Source organism: Amblyomma americanum, chromosome 6 (genome assembly GCF_052857255.1).
Source record: "Amblyomma americanum isolate KBUSLIRL-KWMA chromosome 6, ASM5285725v1, whole genome shotgun sequence".
NCBI classification, from domain to species: Eukaryota; Metazoa; Arthropoda; class Arachnida; order Ixodida; family Ixodidae; genus Amblyomma; species Amblyomma americanum.
In genome coordinates, this window is record NC_135502.1 from 32,326,645 (window position 1) to 32,350,818 (window position 24,174).

The following is a 24,174-nucleotide window of genomic DNA, read 5'->3' on the forward strand; positions in this document are numbered from 1 at the left end:
TGCTCAGAAGACGAAAAGAAGAACGCAAGCTGCAAGGCAAACGAAAAATGCACATTCCATCTACACCAACCAACATGCGTGGGTAAGCACTTAAAGCGACAAACGCTATCCAGTATTCAAATCTATAAACTTTCTTATACTGTTATCATCACATGCTAAATTCACATCATGATCAGAACTAAATTTTGTTAAAGCTTATCTTCATTAGGAAAACACACGAACTGTTTATTTTTGCGCCTTTTTCACAGATAAATGCTCAAAAGACGAAAAGAAGAACGCAAGCTGCAAGGCAAACGAAAAATGCACATTCCATCTAGACCAGCCAACATGCGTGGGTAAACACTTAAAGCGACAAACGCTATCCAGTATTCAAATCTATAAACTTTCTTATACCGTTATCATCACATGCTAAATTCATATCATGATGAGAACTAAATTTTGTTTAAGCTTATCTTCATTAGGAAAACAGACGAACTGTTTATTTTTGCGCCTTTTTCACAGATAAATGCTCAGAAGACGAAAAGAAGAACGCAAGCTGCAGGGCAAACGAAAAATGCACATTCCATCTAGACCAGCCAACATGCGTGGGTAAACACTTAAAGCGACAAACGCTATCGAGTATTCAAATCTATAAACTTTCTTATACCGTTATCATCACATGCTAAATTCATATCATGATGAGAACTAAATTTTGTTTAAGCTTATCTTCATTAGGAAAACAGACGAACTGTTTATTTTGGCGCCTGTTTCACAGATAAATGCTCAGAAGACGAAAAGAAGAACGCAAGCTGCAGGGCAAACGAAAAATGCACATTCCATCTAGACCAACCAACATGCGTGGGTAAGCATTTAAAGCGACAAACGCTATCAAGTATTCAAATCTATAAACTTTCTTATACCGTTATCATCACATGCTAAATTCACATCATGATCAGAACTAAATTTTGTTTAAGCTTATCTTCATTAGGAAAACACACGAACTGTTTATTTTTGCGCCTTTTTCACAGATAAATGCTCAGAAGACGAAAAGAATAACGCAAGCTGCAAGGCAAACGAAAAATGCACATTCCATCTAGACCAACCAACATGCGTGGGTAAGCACTTAAAGCGACAAACGCTATCCAGTATTCAAATTTATAAACTTTCTTATACCGTTATCATCACATGCTAAATTCATATCATGATGAGAACTAAATTTTGTTTCAGCTTATCTTCATTAGGAAAACAGACGAACTGTTTATTTTTGCGCCTTTTTCACAGATAAATGCTCAGAAGACGAAAAGAAGAACGCAAGCTGCAGGGCAAACGAAAAATGCACATTCCATCTAGACCAACCAACATGCGTGGTTAAGCACTTAAAGCGACAAACGCCATCCAGTATTCAAATCTATAAACTTTCTTATACCGTTATAATCACATGCTAAATTCACATCATGATCAGAACTAAATTTTGTTTAAGCTTATCTTCATTAGGAAAACACACGAACTGTTTATTTTTGCGCCTTTTTCACAGATAAATGCTCAGAAGACGAAAAGAAGAACGCAAGCTGCAAGGCAAACGAAAAATGCACATTCCATCTAGACCAACCAACATGCGTGGTTAAGCACTTAAAGCGACAAACGCTATCAAGTATTCAAAACTATAAACTTTCTTATACCGTTATCATCACATGCTAAGTTCACATCATGAACAAAACTGAATTTTGTTTAAGCTTATCTTCATTAGGAAAACACACGAACTGTTTATTTTTGCGCCTTTTTCACAGATAAATGCTCAGAAGACGAAAAGAATAACGCAAGCTGCAAGGCAAACGAAAAATGCACATTCCATCTAGACCAACCAACATGCGTGGGTAAGCACTTAAAGCGACAAACGCTATCCAGTATTCAAATTTATAAACTTTCTTATACCGTTATCATCACATGCTAAATTCATATCATGATGAGAACTAAATTTTGTTTCAGCTTATCTTCATTAGGAAAACACACGAACTGTTTATTTTTGCGCCTTTTTCACAGATAAATGCTCAGAAGACGAAAAGAAGAACGCAAGCTGCAAGGCAAACGAAAAATGTACATTCCATCTAGACCAACCAACATGCGTGGGTAAGCACTTAAAGCGACAAACGCTATCCAGTATTCAAATCTATAAACTTTCTTATACCGTTATCATCACATGCTAAATTCACATCATGATCAGAACTAAATTTTGTTTAAGCTTATCTTCATTAGGAAAACACACGAACTGTTTATTTTTGCGCCTTTTTCACAGATAAATGCTCAGAAGACGAAAAGAAGACCGCAAGCTGCAAGGCAAACGAAAAATGCACATTTGATCAAGGAAAACCAGCATGCGTGGGTAAGCATTTACAGCGACAAACACTATCCAGAATTTAAATCTACCATTTTTATTATACCGTCATCATTACCTGCTAAATTCCCGTGGTGACCAGAACTAAATTATGCTGTTAGCTTCTCATCTTGATTAGAAAGACACACGAAGTGTGTATTTTTCAAATTTTTCACAGCTGAATGCTCAGAATGGGAAAAGAACACCGTAAGCTGCAAGGCAAACGAAAAATGCACATTCGATCAAGGAAAACTAACATGCGTCGGTAAGCATTTACAGCGACAAACTCTATCCTGTATTTAAATCTACAATCTTTATTATATCATCATCACCTGCTGAATTCACGTCATGACCAGAACTACATTCTGTTGCCAGCTTTTCATCTTGATTAGGAAAACGCACGATCTGTTTATTTTTCAACACTTTCACAGCTGAATGCTCCAAAGACGAAAAGAAGACCGTAAGCTGCAAGGCAAACGAAAAATGCACATTCCATCTAGGCCAACCAACATGCGAGAGTAAGCATCTACAGCGACAAACACTATCCAGAATTTAAATCTGCCATCTTTATTATACCGTCATCATTGCCTGCAAAATTCCCATGATGACCAGAACCAAATTCTGTTGTTAGCTTCTCATCTTTATTAGAAAGACACACGCAGTGTGTATTTTTCAACTTTTTTACAGCTGAATGCTCAGAATGGAAAAAGAACACCGTAAGCTGCAAGGCAAACGAAAAATGCACATTCCACCTAGGCCAACCAACATGCGTGGATAAGCATGTACAGCGACAAACACTATCCAGTATTTAAATCTACCATCTTTCTTATACTGTCGTCATCACCTGGTAAATTCAAATCATGACCAGAACTAAATTTTGTTGTAAGCTTCTCTTCTTGATTAAAAAAACACACGAACTGTTTATTTTTGCACCTTTTTCTGAGATGAATGCTATGCAGAAGACAGGCAGGCCGCAAAATGCTGGGCACACGTAAAATGAGCATTCGACCAAGACATACTAAAATGCGTAGGAAAGCATTCACAGCGGGAAACAATAAGCAGTATCCGAATGAACCATCTGCATTATATTGTCATATTCCCCTGCTAAAATTACATTATTATCGGAACGAATCACTCTTGTAAGCTCTTCATCTTCATTAGAATAACATACAAACTGATTACTTTCGTACCTTTTCCGTAGCTAAATGCTCAGCAGAAGACAGGGAGGCTGCAAACTGCTGGGCACACGAAAAATGAGCACTCGACCAAGACATACCAAAATGCGTAGGAAAGCATTAACAGCTGGAAACACTAAGTAGTATCGAAATGTACCATATGACTGATATTGTCTTAGTCACCTGCTAAGATTACATTATTATCGGAACGAATTAATATTCCAAGCTTTTAATCTTGATTATAAAAATACGCAAACTGATTATTTTTCTACGTTTTCCACAGCTAAAGGCTCAGCAGAAGACAGGCAGGCCGCTAAATGCAAGGAAGAAAAATGCATATTCGACCAAGACAAACAAGCAGTAACAGCGAGGAACAATGAGCAGTATCCAAAGGAACCTTCTGGGTTATATTGTCATAGTCACCTGCTCAAATAACAGTATTATCGGAGGGAATCGCGTTGGCAGGCTCTTCATCTTCATTAGAAGAACATACCAACTGAATATTTTTTTACCTTTTCCACAGCTAAATGCTCACCCGAAGACGAACTGGCCGCAAACTGCTGGGCACACAAAAAATGAGCATTCGACAAAGACATACCAAAATCTGTAGGAAAGCATTCACAGCGGGAAACAATAAGCAGTTTCGAAATGTACCATATGACTGATATTTTCGTAATCAGCTCTTAAAATCGCATTATGCCCGGAACTAATTTCTCTTGCAATCTTTTCGCCGTGCTTAAAAGAACGCGTCGTTTTATTACAAAAAGCAGCCGCCGCGGTGGCTGAGTGATTATGGTGCTCGGCTCAGCCGCTGGCCCGAAAGACGCGGGTTCGATCCCGGCCGCGGCGGTCGAATTTCGATGGAGGCGAAATTCCTGAAGCCCGTGTACTGTTCGATGTCAGTGAACGTTAAAGAACCCCAGGTGGTCGAAATTTCCGGAGCCCTTCACTACGGCGTCCCTAATAGCCTGAGTCGCTTTGGGACGTTAAACCCCCATGAACCAAACCATTACAAAAAAGCGCGTTGACCGCAGTGATTCGTCCCACATCGCCGGAGAGTTGTGCTCGAGAAAACGGTCGCGCTGCCATTTAAGCCGTCAGCGCAAAGCGAACAGAAATTTAATTGAAGTTGGAAGTTGAGACACAAGACTGCATTGTTGCGAGTCCCCGCTGCGCTTGGAATGGAGGCTTCGTTTACGCTTGTCACACACTCTGCGTGTCATCGCGTTACCGACGAAATGTGCGCTTGTTCACATTTTGTAGCGATAGCTACATTACGGTGCCATTTCGAGCCTCCAGCGTGGCGGCACCGCCACGCTGTAACGTGGTTGGTCACGTGGTGCGGAGCAGCTGCCGGTGGCGTGGCGCCGTGGCTGATCATGTGGTTCGTCACGTGGTTGGTCACGCGACCAAGTTCCACTCGGTGTGCTGTAGCTATCGCGTCACTCCAAGTTTAACCAAAGCTAAACCACCGCCATTTTTTATAACTGCCTTTACTTAACGCAACACCGTCTTTACATAACACACAGCAGTTTCCGCATTCAGCCTCCGTCTTTTCCGACCGCCGCGACGCGCGTTTCAATTTCGGAAGTTTAGGCCGAGCACACAAATGCTACAGCCACTATGATACCGCAGTGGGCAGAAACAAGTTGACGCGCCTGCTTAATTTTAAAAAAAAAATACCTCTTGAGGGTGAGACGTAAAGAACAACTGCAATATAATTGCTCTGTTCGTATCTTTCAAACTTTTTTCCTAGAATACAACTGCGCTACAGTTTTGAACGATATTATCTTGAAAAGTGCAATAGAAGACCTATCTTAATACTTGCTCATGTAGTGAACAGGAGTCTCGCAGTTTATGAACAAGTAAGATTTCAAAATTATGGCGGGAAAGTAAAATGCACGCACAAGGTTTCAACAGCTCACACGAGATCGCACCTCAACCTTTTCTAATGCTTGCTAGGACACCTTAAAAGCTGTATCATTATCTTTTCAAATTCTATCTCTTGTGGTGTACAGTAACACGCCTGTGTACGCGATTCGATAAAGCAAAGTGAATGAGTGTAGAAGAATGCAAATATGAAGCCGGCACAGTTACGTGCATAGGTATGACACTAACAGCTCTCACAACCTAGAGGCATATTTGTCTCGGCAACTTTTTGGACAAAATTGAAAAAAAATGGTTGGTTTTTGTGGAAAGCAAATAGCGCAGTAACTATCTGATATATCTCAGTGGACACCCGAACCGCACCGTAATGGAAGAGATTAAGGGGAAAGTGAAAGAAGAAAGGAATAAAGAGATGCCGTTGTGGAGGGCTCCGGAATCATTTCCACCACCTGGGGATCTTTAACGTGTCCTGACATCGCACAGCACACGGGCGCCTTTTGCGTTTCGCCTCCATCGAACGCGGCCGCCACGGTTGAATTTGAATCCGGGTACTTCGGTTCAGTAGCTGAGCGCCCTAACCACTGAGCCACTGCGGCGCGCTTCAAAATTTACCCAATGCGCTTTTAGAGCGTTTCGTGTTACTCCTCGCATTCTGCTTAATATCGCTCAGGACCTTAGCTCACATCAGGATTTTCTTTATCAGATAACTGCCTTGCATGGCGCCGACCTTGTACTAAAGAGGAAAGAATAATGTAGATCTCAACGTGAATGCTAATATCTCGGGAGTTAAGTAACGTGCATACGAAACACACAAGCATATTTTGTCCAATTATTCATTCGCTCTTGATCATCACAGATAATATCTGTGACGTCCACACTAAAATTTAAAGCATTTGCTAAAAACGCTCTAAAAATTTCTCTCAAGTAGCATGGCGCATAACGAACAGTCACAATAATCACAGTACTCGCATAATTTATACTCTCAGTTATTTGAAATGCCACACAGTGTCGACGCGAGAAAACACCTCAGTATTCACATTATGTAACACTTGTACAAGTATTCCACTTTCTTTTTCCAGGCGCATTTGAGGAGGCCAGCTGCACACTTGAAAAACAAATGGAATGTGCAAGAAACAACAAAGTATGCGACGACTCTGCGGGAATCGTAAGATGCGAAGGTAGAATCACATTTTATTTATTTATTTATTTATTTATTTATTTATTTATTTATTTATTTATTTATTTATTTATTTATTTATTTATTTATTGAAGCACGCCCTTTATTTAAAGCCCTTCAAGTGCACATTATTGAGGCATCTGTGCGGCCGGGTTGCGCCGCCACTTTCACGGCGGCCAAAGCGGGTGCTCATATGGTCGCCGCGGAATGTGGTAAAGCATATCGTGTGCTCTTGGGACAGCCCACTCGCAATTCGTGGCCGGGCGGATTGCAATAGGTAGTTCTGTGTGCTTCCTTCCGCATAGGTCGGAATGTTCTTCGCGTTCCCAGATGATATGGGTAGCTGTCGCGGGGCTTCAGCTGCGACGGCACATTTACTTGTTCACAAAGAACTGTAATCTTACTATCGTGTTTGCTCAAAGGTAATGCGAGGTTTTTCTAAACAACAGAAGTTAAATGTCACCCCACGCTTTAAAATTGAATAATAGGTGGAGGCGAATGTACGGTGTGCCTTATTTTATCGCAAGCTGGTTGACTTGCTCAGTAGGCAGGCCCGCAACTAGAGGAAACAGAAACATAAAAGAAAAAAAACTTGGGGTGTCTGAGATGTCAACCAACGGATGGTCCGAGCCGCAAACATTCAAGGCGACAGGCATGGCTGCAAATCACACGTCCAAGCAGCGGCGGGCCAATGCGAAAAATATCACCGGAGCTGGAGCACTCGCACACCGACCGCAAAAGCGTAGCTCCATAGCGAGGAAAGCCCAATAAATATGAGAGACGTTACGATTCCATGTTTGTTCTGTTAAAGCTTCATGCTGATATCCTCACCGTCCGAAGCGCCGCCGATGTCTAAAGTTAACATCAGTGACTTTCTTCTGGTGCACGGAAATCTCCGCTTGACAACAGCAACACGAAGAGTCCCTCTCCCCCTACTTTTTCGTCAACTCTCCTAATGCCGAGAAATTTCTTGACAGCTTCGCGGCTTAGACGACGATTCGATTAATTAAATGGGTCCTGCAACAGCAGCCTGATAAGTTGCGTTATTTCAAGAATTTTCTCCACCAAGAATTTTTTAGTGGGTTTTATAGAAGCGGACTTATCTGCAATCAACATTTTGATTTCAGCGCCATCAATCTTGTCCTCCCCTCTCATCTGTTTTTTACGCTCATGAGTCAGCACTCCTCCGCCGGCCCCTCCCACCTTGTGGCAGACCGCCGGGCAACCAGCGTGAGCGGAAATATTCCGGTGGGCAGAGCTTGCTTATGCGCCAGCGCGAGACAGCTGACTGGCCGTTGCCACGGCAGCTGCATGGCGTCTGTAATAATATGACGAATAGTGATTTGGTGTTGGCAGTGGTTTTTTTTAATTAGAATAATAGTAAAAAGGAAGGAAAATACTTTTTCTAGCCCCGGCATCTGCCATCGATACTGAAGCACCTCAGCTGGGGCAGCGGAAATAAAGGATAGCAGGCAGAATAGAGAAATAAACGAAAGAGGTGAGGGGACAGGAATAGAGGATAGGGAGAGAAGTAATATATACAAACTATTTACACAATAAGGAATGTGTTCAGATTGTGCGCGTGATTAGTTCATTTTAGAGGAATTAGAACACACGCGCACAGCACTGTGTTGGATACAACTGGAGTGTGGCGTCCAGTTATTAATCGTTAAAGGTAGAACTGGCGGAGCGTTCGGTCACTGCGTGTAACTACCTGACGGAGAACAGACGGGACGTCAAGCCCGTGTGTTCGAGGAATGCACATAGGCTCACCAAAGTTCGCTCACGAGTGCGCGCACTGCCCTGCGGCCACAATAGCGTCATGAGAGAGTCTGGTTATGCCCTGCGCCCTATAGGCCGCAAGCATATCGCGACGAGCATCGGCGAACGCGGCACAGTGAAGGAGCAGGTGTTCTAGTGTTTCCACTGCACCACGCCCGTCGCACACATCACTCGTCGCGGAATAGGCATTTCTAAAAACACATATGCGGATACATGATGCGAAGGAGGGTTCAAGTTTGAAAATGTCGCAGGACAGATTTCGCTGAATTCCGAGGGTGACTGTTGGTGTTCTCCTGAGTACAGAATTGCATTATTTGGCACAGACGTTTATGAAATTGTAGTCTAGCGACTGAGCAAGCATATGCACAGCTCCCTGTACATGTACAGGGCATATACATGTACAGGGCATATGCATGTACAGGGCGTATGTACAGGCCCTGCAACACCTCCCAAGAGCTGTTGCAGGGCCCTTTTTAGTGCTGCTGAGAACGACTACCAGCAATCGCGACGCATGATTCGCCGCGCGTTTGAGCGAGTGGGAAGAGTTTCATTTATATACTATGGTACGGTCCAAGCACTGACGGCGCGGGGCGGGGACCCAAGCTTATCTTCGTATTGATTTTATCTGAGAATATTTTCCACGACACTCCTCAAAATTAGGGGCGCGTAAAACGTTCGTGCGGTAAAGGTGAGGGCAACTGCCGCACTATGTTCAAGCACGAAGGCTTTCCTGTGTAGAGGAAGCACAGGGAAGCCATTTTCAAGCATGAAATGTTTTAGCCCCCACTCTCGGCGTGCTGCGCAGAACCGGAGAGAGATCCTGACGCCAGATGAGCAGAAGAACATGAGCCAAGCCTAAAGCGAACTCTTGCAAAACATTCGGTTCAGCCTGGGTAACCCGCATGCTGCACGACGGCGATGGTCATGTTGGTAGGCACCCGCTTTTGTGGTATGAAGCGTAGTTCACTGGTTCTCCTCTTAATAGCGTCAAAACTTGCGCTGCGGTCAGAAGCTTCTTGCAAAGATGACCCCCGTTTTCTCCAACAGCAGCCGCTTGATGCCACTATTCTACGCCCTGCTGATTGGTAAATGAGATTGAGAAACCGCCTTTTTGCATAGACATAAGCGGACCTAACTGAGCTAATTCAGACGTTTATTCCTTCAATAGTTGGATAGTCGTAAATGGTGGCATACGTCTTCCAGCATAGTCTTTTGATGTGCTATTATGGAACAGCCATGCGGAAGAAAATGGGCGCCCGTCTCTTGGTGCACAGCATCTGAGAATGCGGACAAAAACGTTGCCATACTTCTGGCCTTGAGCGGGACGCAAAACCGCGCCGGTACAAAAATATCAGATGCGCTTGCGCTGCTTTGCAAAGCTCGGCAATCACCGCAGCCTTTCTCCCCGCCTGTGAAACTGCAGGCTCTCGTGCAGTGCTTTGAAATCTATGTCTTCGTCAGCTTTCATCCGTTCGCGATAGAGTCCAACCGCTAGAGCACACTGGTCCTCCGATGTGACAGCGAAAGTTCGAACGCGTGCCCAGTTTTGTTCAAACGATAAATGAAGAGCAAGCGGGCACTTGGGCACTCGACCCAAAGCTCGACCGCATGGCACGCTTGAAGATTACTCTTGGTCTCACTTGTCAAATGTTTGATCAAATTGCACAACTCATTTGAATAAACCAGACAATATGCCAAATGATTTCAAAGCACAGTGAAGCAAAACCAAGCAGCTTTTTCCTCGCGTCTTAAACTATCAGCCTCTAGCGCAGTTGCCCTTGTTTCTGCAGCCGTGCACCGAGGGCACCATGAATCAATTGCTTCCACGTTATTTAGCGTCACAGGGCAAAGATGGCGCAACGGGTCAATGCGCTCACGAAATAGGAGCCCACATGCTAGCGAATGCCTCTCCACATCAATCGCTTTGATCGCCGTGAAATATTTCCTAAGCGCTTGAGGCTCGTGCATGGATGCTCCGCGAAACGCTCGCGACAGCCGTTCTATATATACCCACACGACCACGGGGCTTTGACCTGTGGTATCACATGGTCTTGCGACACCCCCATAGGATGTCACCGCGTGGCTTCGCATCGCCCCATCAGATGTTCTTAAGGTCAAAGGTCAACCCAAAGGTCACTTAATGTCAAATGTCAACTAAAGGTCATGGGTCAAGGCCAGCGGTCAAAGGTTCGACGCCATAACTGTACCGCATATAATCATACATGGCTATCCTTGGTTGAGCTGCAGGTCGTGTAAAGTCTTCGTGCTGCCTACCCGAAGACTGCTTTAACTAGCGTACTGAAGCTTTTCGCTTCAAAATTAAGTGTTGTTGCAGTTCATTATACTCCTCAATTTAGACCAATGAACTGTGCAGGTCAAGAGATCGGAAACTAGCCAAGACCATGGCGAGCAAAGGACATTTGGCGTAAAATAGATATAAGGGGCATTATTTCGGTGTCAGTGCCACTCGAAGAACACCACGGGAAGAACAAATTTTAGAGCGCAGCTCTTAAGAGCAAGATCGCGATTTGAGCCGTGTCGCCGCTGTCAGTGCAACTGAAACAAATCATAAATAAGCAGGTAAATAAAATAAACATTGTCACGACTAGAAATCGAGCCCTCAGCGGAACGAACAGATCAGCTTCACTGGCCACTGCACGAGAGCACTGTGCTATATCCGCAGCCCATCACGCCTAATGTTACACTGCGACACAATCTTGCGCTGTGAACTGTACATCGTCGTCTTCAACAAGTAATGCTACAATCGAACTAATAAACATGTTCTCGCGCGCAGTGAATTGCACATCTTCGCTTTCGTCAGTTAAACTATTAAACCAACATGGTCGCCAGACATGCCGACGACCCAGCAAAGCACAACCATGAGCCAATCAGGCTAAACACATGCTTGCGCACCTCTGCTGGGTTTACCCACACTTTTACTGTTTGTATAGTTAGATCTGTAAGTATTTTAAGCACCTGCAGATCTACGCCCGGATTTCGCATTAGATAGCACCGTATTCGTCCTTACAACTTGTAGAGACAATTTTTGCGCCGAGCAATAAATGCATGCTATTTGATTTCACTATTTTCAGCCCCTAAGTTTCAAATCTCTGTATTTCATTATGTTTCCTCGGTATGGGCACTTACTTTCCATGTAGAAAACTTTATCGTTTTCTCGATTGCACAGCAGCAGGGGGGAGGGGGAGAGAGCATACAATGATCGTTTTCTGGTCAAAGAAGGCCGTACATTCCACCGGAACTGCTTGTTGCTAAGTGCCCTAAGATCCGTCTTCCCCTTTGCCAAAACATCTTGTCTGTCGCTTAACTTCATTCCTCGATATGGGATCATTTGGTCACCTGTAAAGACCACACTCTCACACTCCTCTCTGAGGGTCGAAACTCATTACTGTGAAATTGTTCTTTGAACAGAAACAAAAGCCTGTATTTCTGAGCCCAATGACTTTATTATATAGAGCAAAGTTGCAATATAATGAAGCTGTGTCCATCCTTTAAAAAATATTTTAAAACTATCATAGAAAAATTCAGTGAATGCATGGGTCATCAATTGGAATGCAAAACATACGCTTCCATGTCAGCAGAATTTTGAAACACAGCAAGACAGCCCTGCCTCAATGCTATTCTTTCGTGCAGCGTTGTCATTATCAACCGATTATCACAGAATATCGAACTCTTCTAAAGCGCTTTCAGTCTCAGATGGTTTTACGGGCTGGCATCCAGCCGGATTTTTTCTCGTTATTTTAGAGTATATATCTTTTTTTTTTATGTAAGCAGGCTCGTTGGGTCGTATTGATGCAACTGAGCTATTCCGTCGAAACATTCACCACTTTCGCGGTTACGACTCGAGTGATGTAACCTTCTATAAACGCGATTGCGGTTATAACCTCTTATAGCTCGTTGAAATGTAAAACCTAAATATGAAACATTTCTAGGTCTCTTTGCGGGAATTTTGAATCCCCGGCTTGCACCCTTATACACGGACTTAAATTCCGGCGCGCTAAGCAAGTGGTATTCCTACTCGTTTTCGCCTCTTCGTTCAGAGCGTCACTGAGCCTGGAAACCACGCGGAGCTTGCGTTTTAGAATAACCGTGTGCAGCCACCATTTCTCTTTAAAGTCATATCCATCAAATTGCCACAACAGGAACAATTATCCCTGTTGCATGTGAGCTGATATAATAGCACCGTTTTCTCCATCTGCTGCTGAACCAAACATATCGTGTATACTGTGTGTATTAAAAAAAGAACCAATTTGAGAGCTTGTATGTTTGCTATGAGAAAGTGCCGAGTAGCAGATGTCACGCGCCGGAAGGCCATGGCTCTGACCGCAGCAGAAGAATTGCGGTCATGAAGTGTAGAAGCAGTACACCTAAGAGGACCAATCCATCTAGCCACCGTTGCGTCGGTACCCTAGCGGTGCACGTGGGCACTTAGTCACGTGGTGCACGAAACCAGCGTCTGGCTCGAGGGAGCCGCTTTTTTACGACGCAACCCAACCGGTCCATGTGCTGCCATGGTTGACTAAAATGACCGGCGTGAGAGCGCCGCGCAAGGCATTCCTTGCCGCTCATTACGTAATTACCTTGCCTGCCGATTGCGCCGCATTCTGCAGCTAGCGCAGCCATGGCGACATTCATCGCCATGGCTGCGAAAATGGAGTGGTCCGGGTGTTAGGCTCTCCTGCCCGACCGGAGGTGCGGATGATAGGGCCATGACAGGGACGAGATCTGGAAATTAGGTTCATTCTTCATTCCCTAGAATGCGCTATATCAGTACTGCGATGCATTTAATGCTTACATCTACTCAAGAAGACGAGAGAGACTGCCATTTTTCAACCACTTCTGCTCATAAATTTCTACCCAACATTCCTCATACTCCGGCTATACTTTTTTTAATGTTTTGCGCCATAAAAAAGTGACCACCACGTTATAATCTTAGTAGTTCTGTCCGACAAACACGACTGTTGATTTCTACGACCATGGCGCATTCAGTAATTTATGCTTAGAGGTTTTAAAATCTCAAATGACCTCCGGAGAAGTGAACAGAGGCTAAAGCACTTAAAAGTATTACTGAGAATAATGTTCCAATACAAGCCACAAAAAAAATAACCTTATAAGTTTTCTGCTCCCGAATACAAGCAAATAAATAGCATCAAACTCACTGCGAAACGTTAGAATTTGTCACGCCACCAATTTCATTTCTTTTTCCAGAGGCCAAGTGCACAACTGACAGAAGACGGGAATGCGTCAGGAAAAACAAAGTTTGCGACGACTCTACAGGAATTGCAAGATGCGAAGGTATAGCAATATCGGTTATCATCTCAAACTACAGCGTTTGCTTCTTCACTACACATGACAAAAGTTCCCTCTCTTAAGGCTCTCCTTTGGTGCACAGACATGACAGCGAAAAGCACCAAGTTCCTTGTGCCTAAGAGTTACCTCTCCGAAGCGACCTGGCACATCAGATCACGTGACCACATGAAGCATATTATTAGAAGAGCTACCTTCATAGCCATGTGCATAAGATTTTCACTGAATAGCAGGTGGACGCGAGACTTTCAGGTTTTGACATATTGTTACGAATTCCTAAGCTCCTAAACGATGATGAATTGGCTTAGTGCTCAGGTCGACGATGACGACGACGACGCTGTAATGTGCGCCTGTAAGCAGGTCTTCTTTCTAAGATCATTAGCTTGTGGGCTCGCAGAATATACCGGTCTGTAAATAGTTGCCCCGTCCCAATATTATGCTGGAGAGCTCTAGAGTTCGAGGTATTTTAATCTGAGAGGATGCATCACATACAGCCAGCCCCGCAGAACCTTTTCCTGCAGTGTTCGTATTCTGAAGACCATTTAACTTCCTGTTATAAAACCGTATTCTGAAGGAGCAACAAACTATTAAAGTGCCCTAGCGTTTGATCACGTGGTACCTAAATTATGCTGAATTAATATAAAGAAAAGTTTTGGAATAGCGGTGCTCCACGTTTGAGAGAGGGGAGGGCTGCAGATGCACACTCGCAGAGTGAAGCTATACACTCGCACCACTCTCCCTGAGGAAGTCGGTGCTACATATAAAATGTGGCATAAATATAGTACGAGTATAAAATATAGCATGAACGCCAACCGGAGAGACACTTTTAAAATAGCGGAACAGTACTCAGATTCCACATAATTTTGAGCCTCTGATGTTAGACTTAACCGGCGGTAAAGTCGCAGCCGACAAGCGTTTAGAGATACGGCCAGGGGATTTCGTACTCTCCTGCTGGGTGCAACAGCCGGTGATACACCGGCGCCAGATTTCAGATTAATCTTTCTCAGCTCTGACCAACACGTCATATCCTCCAATTTCACGTCCACATTTCCTTGCTTTCGTATCGCCTTTCTTTCCTGATATCTTCAGAGGCCAAGTGCACATCCGAGGCGAAATTAAAGTGCGCAGAAAACAGCAAAGTGTGCGACGACTCCACTGGAATTGCCAGATGCGAAGGTAAGAAAGTACTCGCATGTTATCAGATAGTCTTTTCGGAAGCGCTAAAGTTTGACAAGAAGAGAAAAGGATATACAAAATACCAAGTATGGACGAGCTCACATTCATGCCGGTCTGTGCGTCCGTGTGAAATTACATCGCTTCTGAAATTATGTATAAGATATAACTAGCCCGATCCACCGCCTTGTGTTATCTAGCAGCGCCACATTAATTAAGCTTACACCCATCGCGATGGCTTAATAGCCTTCGCGTTCGGCTAGTGATCTCAGCATCGCGAGACAGAATCCCGACCCCGGCAGCCGCATTTGAAGACGAAAGGCATTATAGGCTCTTGACTCTTCGGCGGGGATGTTCGCAGAAAAGTGTCACACTATAGCTGTCAATCAGACTGATGTCGTTATCAAGATAAGGCACCACAGCAACTACAACAGGCTGGAAGCAGATCCGAAAAGCCGCGATCAATCGCAATAATTCTGGTGGAATCGCAAAGAAAATGATATAGCCGTCTGGCTGATGGGCGTGTGACGTGACTGAGTGGCGTCACCATTGTACGAGAGGATCACTCCCCTGGCAATCTTGCCAGGCGCCTCCTGAACGCCGGTCTGGAAGGATGCCGCCTAAACGCTCTTTGTAGGCTTTAATCAAACATCTTCACCACACATCAGCGACACATCGCACTTCAGGTCAACAAAGTGCCCCCTGAATTTTTTTATACAAACGAAATGTAAATATCCCCTTGCAACTTTATGCGTTAAAGAAGCCCTGGTGGTCTAAATTATTCCAGAGCTTTCCACTGCTGCGTTCTTTAGGGCCCACTTGGCGCTTCGTGGCATTGTACGACACAGACAGCACACCACATTTATTTTGCCTTTTCGCCAGTACGTATGCGCACAAAGCTGTAGCTACAAGTTTAATTTTTCTCTTTTTTTGCAAGCTTCACTGCACACAGAAATTGTGCCTCTGAGACGTATAAATTTCTCAAAATATCCTTTGAAACAGAGAACTGTCAAAAATCTTGCTGGCTACCTGCAGACACTGCACTGAACAAGGAAAACGCGATAAAAAAATACCCCAGGATTGAATCTAAATTTTGAATATAAGAAAGTATATGTAGTAAAATTTATTCCGAGGTATTCGTATTGCTTCTATTTGATTTTTCAATTTCTTCATCTCGAATCTCTAGAAGCCAAGTGCTCACCTGAGAAGAAAATCGAATGTGCACGCAACAGTAAAGTGTGTGACGACTCCATTGGAATCGCAAGATGTGAAGGTAGGGCACCTACGTTCGTGAAATTAAAGGGTGACATTTGTCTAACTAACATCAATACTAGTAATTTCGATTGCTGTTCCAAGCAGAAGCCTTCTCGGACACTTAATTTGTCTGTTTCCAAATGTTATACAGACTTCCGTTTCATGAAGGAGACATTCAAAGAGAAAAACACACATTCAACACGCTAAAAAAAAAAAAATCTTTGCGCTGAACTCGACTCATGAATCAAAGAAAATCAGAACAAACATACTTAAACGGGTCTTCCTTGAATATGACTCTCTCATACATGTTTTCTTCAGTGCCATTACACTGCATTGTCTCCTCATAATTCTAGAAGCCAACTGTACGCATGAGAAGAAAGTATACTGCGCACGCAACGGAAAGGTTTGCGACGATTCCACAGGAATTGCAAGATGCGACGGTAAGGCAGTCTCCTTAATCTTCTTACCTCAAGTTTCGTGTGGTACTTCTATACTTTAGTTTGAACTCAACTTGGGGGGCATGCATCTGAAGGCATCTTTGGAATGAAAACACATAAAAAACTAGGAGTCTTAAACAGCGCTCTTTACCCGTAACACAAAAACCAGATATAAAAAAATCTGAGCATAAGATATGGCCTTTTGCATAGAGCAACTCCCACTTTCCTCCTCACATTTAAGTCTAAGAGCCATTCATTAAAATAAATCTTATTTGCTCACTCACTTCTTATATCAACAGAGGCCACGTGCACGCCAGACAAAATACAAGAATGCAGACACAACAGCAAAGTTTGTGATGACACGACTGGAATCGCAAGATGCGAAGGTAAGACACTGAGTTGGTCAAATTTTTTAGGGGAATCTCCTGAGGTAGAGTAGATTTGTAATAAGGGAGCAATTATTCATTGATATCCTCCCGAGCGCAGTCATACGGCTGCAATGAAAAGCTATACAGCTTTCTCAGAAACTTCGTAGTTAAATAAAGAGAAAAACTCGTCCTGGACCGTGGGCCACGGACCAGGACCAGGCCGAATTTTTATTTAACTACGAAGTTTCTGAGCAAGCTGTTTAACTTTCCTTTACAGCCGTATGGCTGCGCTCGGATGGATATCAATGTGTATAAATAATCCCTTATTGTAAGACACTGAGTTTGTCACATCGAGTGCTCGCATTTTGTTTTCGACGCGATTATAACAGATGTCGCCTTTGTATCGATAAGCGTTATTAAAGCACCTGATACCTGCCGTAGACATTTCTAACATGAGCTCCCTGTGTTTTGTTAGGCTGTTGTGTGCAACCCGCGCTAGCACGATGGAAGCGGCAGCGGAACCGGTTTTCAACAGCCCGGAGAGGAGGCGACATCCTCCTTGTCCGATGGAAAGGTCTAAAGAGAAGCGTCATGTTTGTAAACAGTGATGGCGCTGTGATCGACAGCGACCTGGGTGTAGGCTATAGTGAACTAGAATACTGGTATTCTAGTTCACTATAGTGTCGGCAAAAGCGCAGCATATATACCCACACTGCGGTAAGCGCCGCTGTCTTCGAAGCCAACTCGCGCATGGGAATATTTCAAAGTGTGCCCGTCGCTTGGGGTCAGAAACTCTTGTTGATTTCCAGAGAGTAGTTATTTGCTTTTTCAACCGGCGAAATTGCCTGGCGAAGGCCAGCATTGGCTTCCTATTCCGCTTTGTGTTGGCGGCAAGTGACAGCGGGGCTACGGCGGACCACTGGGCTGTCTGATTAAATGAGATCGAGGAACTAATCATCTGTAGTTCTGAACTTCTGGACCGACACAGCATACCCTATTTGCTGGTGCAAGATGTAAGACGTCATGATGCACAACCCGAAGCAGTTTTTTCACATGACGAATTTAGTGATGTGCTTCCCGTTCTCACCGAGTCAGTGTAAATAACCGCAGACTTAATTAAGCGATACCGCTAGTTTTATTACGGCTAATGCGATCTGAAAGCTGCACCAACGCATGCACGTTCACCTCAAGCTTCAAAAAAAATGTTCGTTTACTCTGTGCTACAAAGAAATTGTTTTGTTTCTTTTGTCAGAATGTGTATTCGAGCTTGCGCCTTCGGCTTGATCGGAGTGGCTTTGAGTGCAGCATTTTCTGTGGTAATTCAGCAGGTTCTTGTCGACCTACAATGAGAAAATTAAAATAATCTGGGGAAAAACACTGCGTGGCGACCGGTGTTGTAAAGATCCACTTTTTGAAGCTCACGAAAATAAATGTAGAGAAAAGTCTACAAATCGTAGGCACTACTGCCCCAGTCCTGCGACGATTCAAACGTCGCGCTTAGCGGCTCCTTTTGAACGGTAGTGGCGAGTGGCAGCAGCTGTTTGCCTTTTTTTTGCGCGATGAGATACTCGGCACGTAGTCCGGGTAAGTAGAATCTGAAAACAGCCCCTCTACGTTCACCTAACTTCCATACGCTCACGGAATATCGCGTCTAAGTTCTCATGCTGAGAGCACGGCATAACGTCAACGACGCAGAAGATGTTGATGTTGCACTGCTTTCCGCGCGACCAAAAAGAAGCCGTGTTAATTAAGAGATGCAAACTGACTGATAAAAATTACATGCGTTAATGCAACGCTAGCCGCGCTAGAGTTCCCTCGCTGAGGTTTTCTCGTCTCCTCGGCCTCTGAGCGTCGCTTTCGCGCTTAGCTGACCGCAATTAAAGTGTGGAAACGTACGGTGCTTCCTTGCTTCTGCTTTGCGGCTCAATCAACCGCACTCACAGCTTATCTGCATGCCACAAAATCAGTTAAAAATAACGCATGCGTGGCACGCTGAATGCCGGCGGTTCTCCTTTTCACCTACAAGCTAGAATCACTGCGAGCGCTAGCGCGTCTCCATTACTCGCTGCCTGACGCTTTTCTATAAAGCTTTTATTTGTTATTAGGGCGAAAGCCTTTAATGCTCACACTCGCGGTGTCCGTTCGTCCGTGACACTTTTCAACTCGATAAGAAAATATTTGTGCACAATGGGACTCGAACCACCATCCTTCAGTACCGCAGCTGAGCGTGCTAACGACTACGCTACTTCCCACCGATGCATATGTAGTTCTCCGTGTCTAGGACGCTGGAGAGTGTTTGCGGAAAGGCGTCGAACTAGATAGACGCCTCCCAAACGCCCTCCAGTGTCTCCAGCATTTAAGATTCACAAACAATTGTGTACTTAATTAACACCTTAACCACACATCAGTGACACAAGCAGCAACACCACGCTAAAGGCTTTCGCCTCACCGCACTTTGTCAGCAAAGTGCCCCGTGTTTTTTGTTTTTTCTTTTTCACGCCTTTATTGCAACATAGAGGAAGTATAACTACCATAACCGCTGAAGCAGGGATTAAAGAATGAAGTATGAAGAAAATGCAATAAACAATCGAACGAGTTTCAATAGGCTTGCACGTATAAAACATTTAAATAGGTCAAGAAAAAGTTATCGCGGCATATGTCTGCTTAGCTCGCCAATTTTTTTTTTCGTTTTTGTTCATCTTCTTTTCACTCTGGTTTCCTATACCTCCAGAGGCCGAGTGTACACATGAAAAGAAAATGGAATGTGTACGCAATCGGAAAGTTTGTGACGACTCAACTGGAATCGCCAGATGCGAAGGTAGGCTCACACTTGGTTGACATTTCAAGCCACGAAATTTGTTCATACTGAATCACATCTTTGTTTCTGGAACCAGCAGTATGGCACACTAATTATGCCTTCTTCACAGCATTCCATATAAAGGAACTCTCTCTTGCTGCTTAAATGGGTCGTACATTTGTAAGCTGTGCAGTCACAAAGAAAAGTATTTATGAAAAAATAACGCAAATTTTATCCCGCTCAGTGTAGACGAGCCAACAGAAGAAACCTTACTAAACGTAATCAAGAGTATAACCAGATATTGTTATTAAATGAGCCAGTCCAAAATTTTACTTAAGTTTCAGTTTTATCGTGTTTGCGTTTTCTTACTGCTTTCTGCAGAGGGAAAATGCACCCCGGACAAAGAAAAACATTGCGCAGCCACCAAAAAAATTTGCGATGACTCGACCGGAGTCGCCAGATGCGAAGGTATGACACATTCCTTAGGATACCAAACCAGCGTGTTTGCTTCGTCCTCGAAATGCAACATAATCACAAATAACAATTGTTTTCTGCTACCTGCTTTGTAGAGCGTTTAATTTGTGCCTCTCTATACGTTCTGTGATATACATGCCTTTATCAGTGTTGTTCGTAGCTGCAAGTATTATATATTTCAAGTTAAGAAGAATAAATATTTTGAGCATTACTTGTTAGGTGAAATATATCAAAAAAGAAAACCAACCTTATCGCCTCATCGCGAGTTGGTCAAATTATGCTCATTTGATGCCTCCGCTCACACTCAATATCTCTTCATATTTTTTCATTAATCTTCAGACGCTATATGCACCCCTGACAAGAAACTCGAGTGCGCACGAAACCGCAAAGTTTGCGACGATTCGACTGGGACCGCCCGATGCGAAGGTAGGTTGCAATCATTCACCTGAAATCATTATAATAGTTTCTTCTTAAACATTCTGGTCTTGGTTTACAGCTCGTTTCTGTTATGGGCACTACATAAGCTCCTCTCGGTTTTCTTATTGGGGGTGTCTTCTTTAACGGCGTAAAATCTGCTACGATTTTGTTTCCGACACAGAAGTTACCCTTTTAATTTAACAATATGGGCATGATTGCTAAGCGGAATTCAGAACGAGAAGCAAAGAGCCTATGTACGCAAATGCATGCCATCGCTCGAATATGCTCAGTAATGATCTCTGTTCACATTGTACTGCTCAAAGGGAAATTCGTCACTTTACATTGAGCAATTTAAATGAGTGAAGAATGTCAGAAGAATTCCTTTTTGCTAGAAGGATAATAAGTATGCGCATGCGAGCTGCTCAGCGGAAATGTTCGTCGAGCTTCCTGTTTCCAGCAATGAGCGGTTCTTTTCTATGAACAAAAAGAAGTGAACGTCACTGTTAACGGCGCAGGATATTCTAATGAAATGCAGCGGATAGGCACATTTAAACTGTTTTGCTTTTCCGAAATTTTTCGGCTGTAAAATTGGACCTTGTGTTCCAAGCGACAAAATTTTTAAGAATAGTCAAACCTATCTCCAGAAACCATTCCTGAATTCTTACGTGTGTTGCCTCGTTTAGATCTTCTAGTAGCCTTTCTTCTTTTCCAATTCCAGAGTCCACATGCACATTTGAAAGGAAAAAGGTGTGCGCGGGCAATGGGAAAGTTTGCAACGACTCTTCTGGGATTGCCAGATGCGAAGGTACGAAAAAAAAAATCGATTTTTGCCTCCCGCAAGAACTTTTTCTTCGCGAACGCTACAAAACGAAACATACTGGACGGTAAACAATATTTCGTCTCAGAAAGATGCCGGTGGCTTTTTCCAGCTGGTCAAGCTTGGTGCTAAAATTCTTTGATAGAGAGAGCCGTTTTCACACAACACGAAAACATACGCGGTTTAGTTTGCGGACAGCCCAGATATTCTGGACTAGTGACTTTTGCGGCGCTGTGCAGTAGGCCGAAATTTGTGCATATCTAAAATTATTCGCAGGCAGTGGAACGCATTTCAAAAGGTCTCTGAAAAGGGCTGTTTGAAGTTAGCTATAAAATGGTGGGTGGGGCCGGTGGAGGAACACCCACATTTCAGCTTGCAAAAAGTGACGGGAGGAGGAGGAAAGGGGAGAAGAAAATGAAGTTCAGATTCGGCTACAGATAACTCAGCTTTAACAAAACGCATAAAAAAATTATTGCGGGATGATATTTGCGAAGCAGCGTCCTTCAACATCCTAGGAATACCGCCACTTCACAGAGAGCCCCTTCCAGTGCCTCGTTAAGCTGCCTCTGAAACCTGCACTCCAGCCTCTCTGTATGCCAAAAAACTGCAAAGTTCACCTAGAATCTTCCTTCACAGACTTGGAATAGAATTTCGTTTGTATTTTATTTTGCATTATTGCTAGACACAGATGTGCAAAAACCTCAACCAAAAGGATACAACACAGGACATGGATCACTATGAAGACACGGAGATAAATGAGAGGGACCTTAACCTATTCTTAAATTTCATAGATAAACAAATGAAGCGGCTTGAACCATCTTTTTTAACCCGACAGCATTCAAGGCCCTGTTCTCCAGAAAATCCGGTGCTGGCGTTGTGGGCGAAAAATCATGGGCATGGCTCTGGCAGGTGGTCCCTAGAGAGCAACCCAGGAGGCACATGGGCCACCTCGGTCACGTGACCTTGCGGCGTCATCCCAACCTGCCCAGCGGATATTGAGCAAACTTCCCACCGTGGCAGGTGGCAGTTAAATTAATTATTGGCAGCTCATGAAGAGCAACCTGGGGCGCAGAAGGCCCCCGCAGAGAGCACCTGGCATCGCAGGGCAGTGACGCATCTCTTAACCGCTGCACCACTGCGCCAGTAGAGGCATTAGAACTCCAAGGGATCTATAAACGTAAAGAAGAAAATGACCTTCTGCAGATATGAAAATTAACCCATTACGCTATAGCGTCATACCCTTCAGGCGAAGCTACAGTGTCCCAATTTTCTCGCTTCTCTTCAAAGATTCTGGAAGGCTGACTCGCGCCTGCAAAGCAACGCGCAAATGTGTCTCAAGTGTTTTGTGGCCAGTTCAGAGCGAAGGTCGCCTGGCTTAAGTGAATTTTCATCTCGTCCTTTTGCAGATACAGCCCCCTATCGCACATTACCGCCATATTAACACTAAGCGATAACAAAGAGTACAAAGGCCGGCGCTCAGGTAAGGTGTCTACAGCGAACTCGTGTTTTCCAGCCAGCGTACTGTTTCTCTCCCGCTCTCTGCAAAATCGTCCCTGACGCTAAGAAAAATTTGGAATGACATTATCTCCAACTTTTTGAACACGTTCCTTTTTACTTGTAACCGCAGTATTAACAGATCTCTTTGTCTCCTGACTATCAAGAGTCTAGTACATCACCACCTCAAATTGTGAAAGGGGGCTTTGAGACATGTAGAAATAAAAAAAAATATGAAATACAAAAGACGACTACGCAAAATACAGTAATAGGACATTGAGGATTAACGTAATAGCATAGAAACACGATTTCGTCCGCTTGTGCAACGTTTTTCTGCGCTATGCATCAATTTCAGTTCATCTATATACAAGCTTAATAATGGTTTACAATAGACGTTTTTAGCATACCGGATACGTACTACCGGAGACGTATACCGGTTCACCGGACGCCGTCTGCGAACGCGCAGTGGCTCCCCCTCACCCCAACAATGCCTCTGCGCATGCGCAAGTGGGGTCCGGTAAACCGGTATACGTCTCCGGTATGCTAAAAACATGTAATGTTGGATTATTTAGCTTGCATGACTATATATCGGTCTCTTTGGCGTGCGAAACAATTGCATAGTCATGGCTTCGACCTAACGCATGCACTTCTATGCACGTCCTTATTACCATCTTAGAGCCCCTCCTGACACCTTTTGACAAATGTTGAATCGCGTAGTTTAGAAGGCATCAAAACTAGCTAAAGCTCATGCTCTGAACTTTCACCAAGGTGTACTTTAGTTCCGGTTACATCAAACTGACGTTACTGAAAAAAAGGTGATGCAGGATAGGCGAACTTTATTGTTTTATATGCTGTAATGTCGAAAGGCGATGCAGGTACCATATAAATAAATAAATAAATAAATAAATAAGTAAATAAGTAAATAAATAAATATGCTTTTTACGCCAGATAGCAAATTCGTTCAATATCGTTAATTTCTGATATTCGGTGCGCTGGTAGTTCTACAATGAAGTTTTCAAAAACTTCGAGCTGCAAATTGTTCCTTTTTTATATCTTACAGACCGGAGAACTCACAGAACCAGAAGAAAATGTCTACCAGGAAACGATGAAGGGTACACAGACGAAAAAGGACTGAATGAGCAGAGAACATGTGTGTTAACTTCCTATGCGCAAATCTTAGAGATTTTGACAGTAGTCGGGGTAGTCTGGAAATCTAGTATAATAAAGCGATGCTCTTATTTACGGAA

General features: G+C 43.7%; 1 protein-coding gene across 1 annotated transcript; it reads left to right on the plus strand.

Moving 5' to 3' along the window:
- Positions 1–24,174, plus strand: LOC144136569 (uncharacterized). Its single transcript, XM_077668976.1, has 16 exons — positions 1–82; positions 2,273–2,359; positions 2,529–2,615; positions 2,782–2,868; positions 6,492–6,590; positions 13,598–13,684; positions 14,786–14,872; positions 16,056–16,142; positions 16,477–16,563; positions 16,860–16,946; positions 19,660–19,746; positions 20,107–20,193; positions 20,539–20,625; positions 21,335–21,421; positions 22,840–22,913; positions 23,988–24,174. The coding sequence occupies exons 5-15, from the start codon at positions 6,530–6,532 to the stop codon at positions 22,872–22,874; spliced, it is 879 nt and encodes a 292-aa protein (XP_077525102.1). The 5' UTR covers positions 1–82; positions 2,273–2,359; positions 2,529–2,615; positions 2,782–2,868; positions 6,492–6,529; the 3' UTR covers positions 22,875–22,913; positions 23,988–24,174.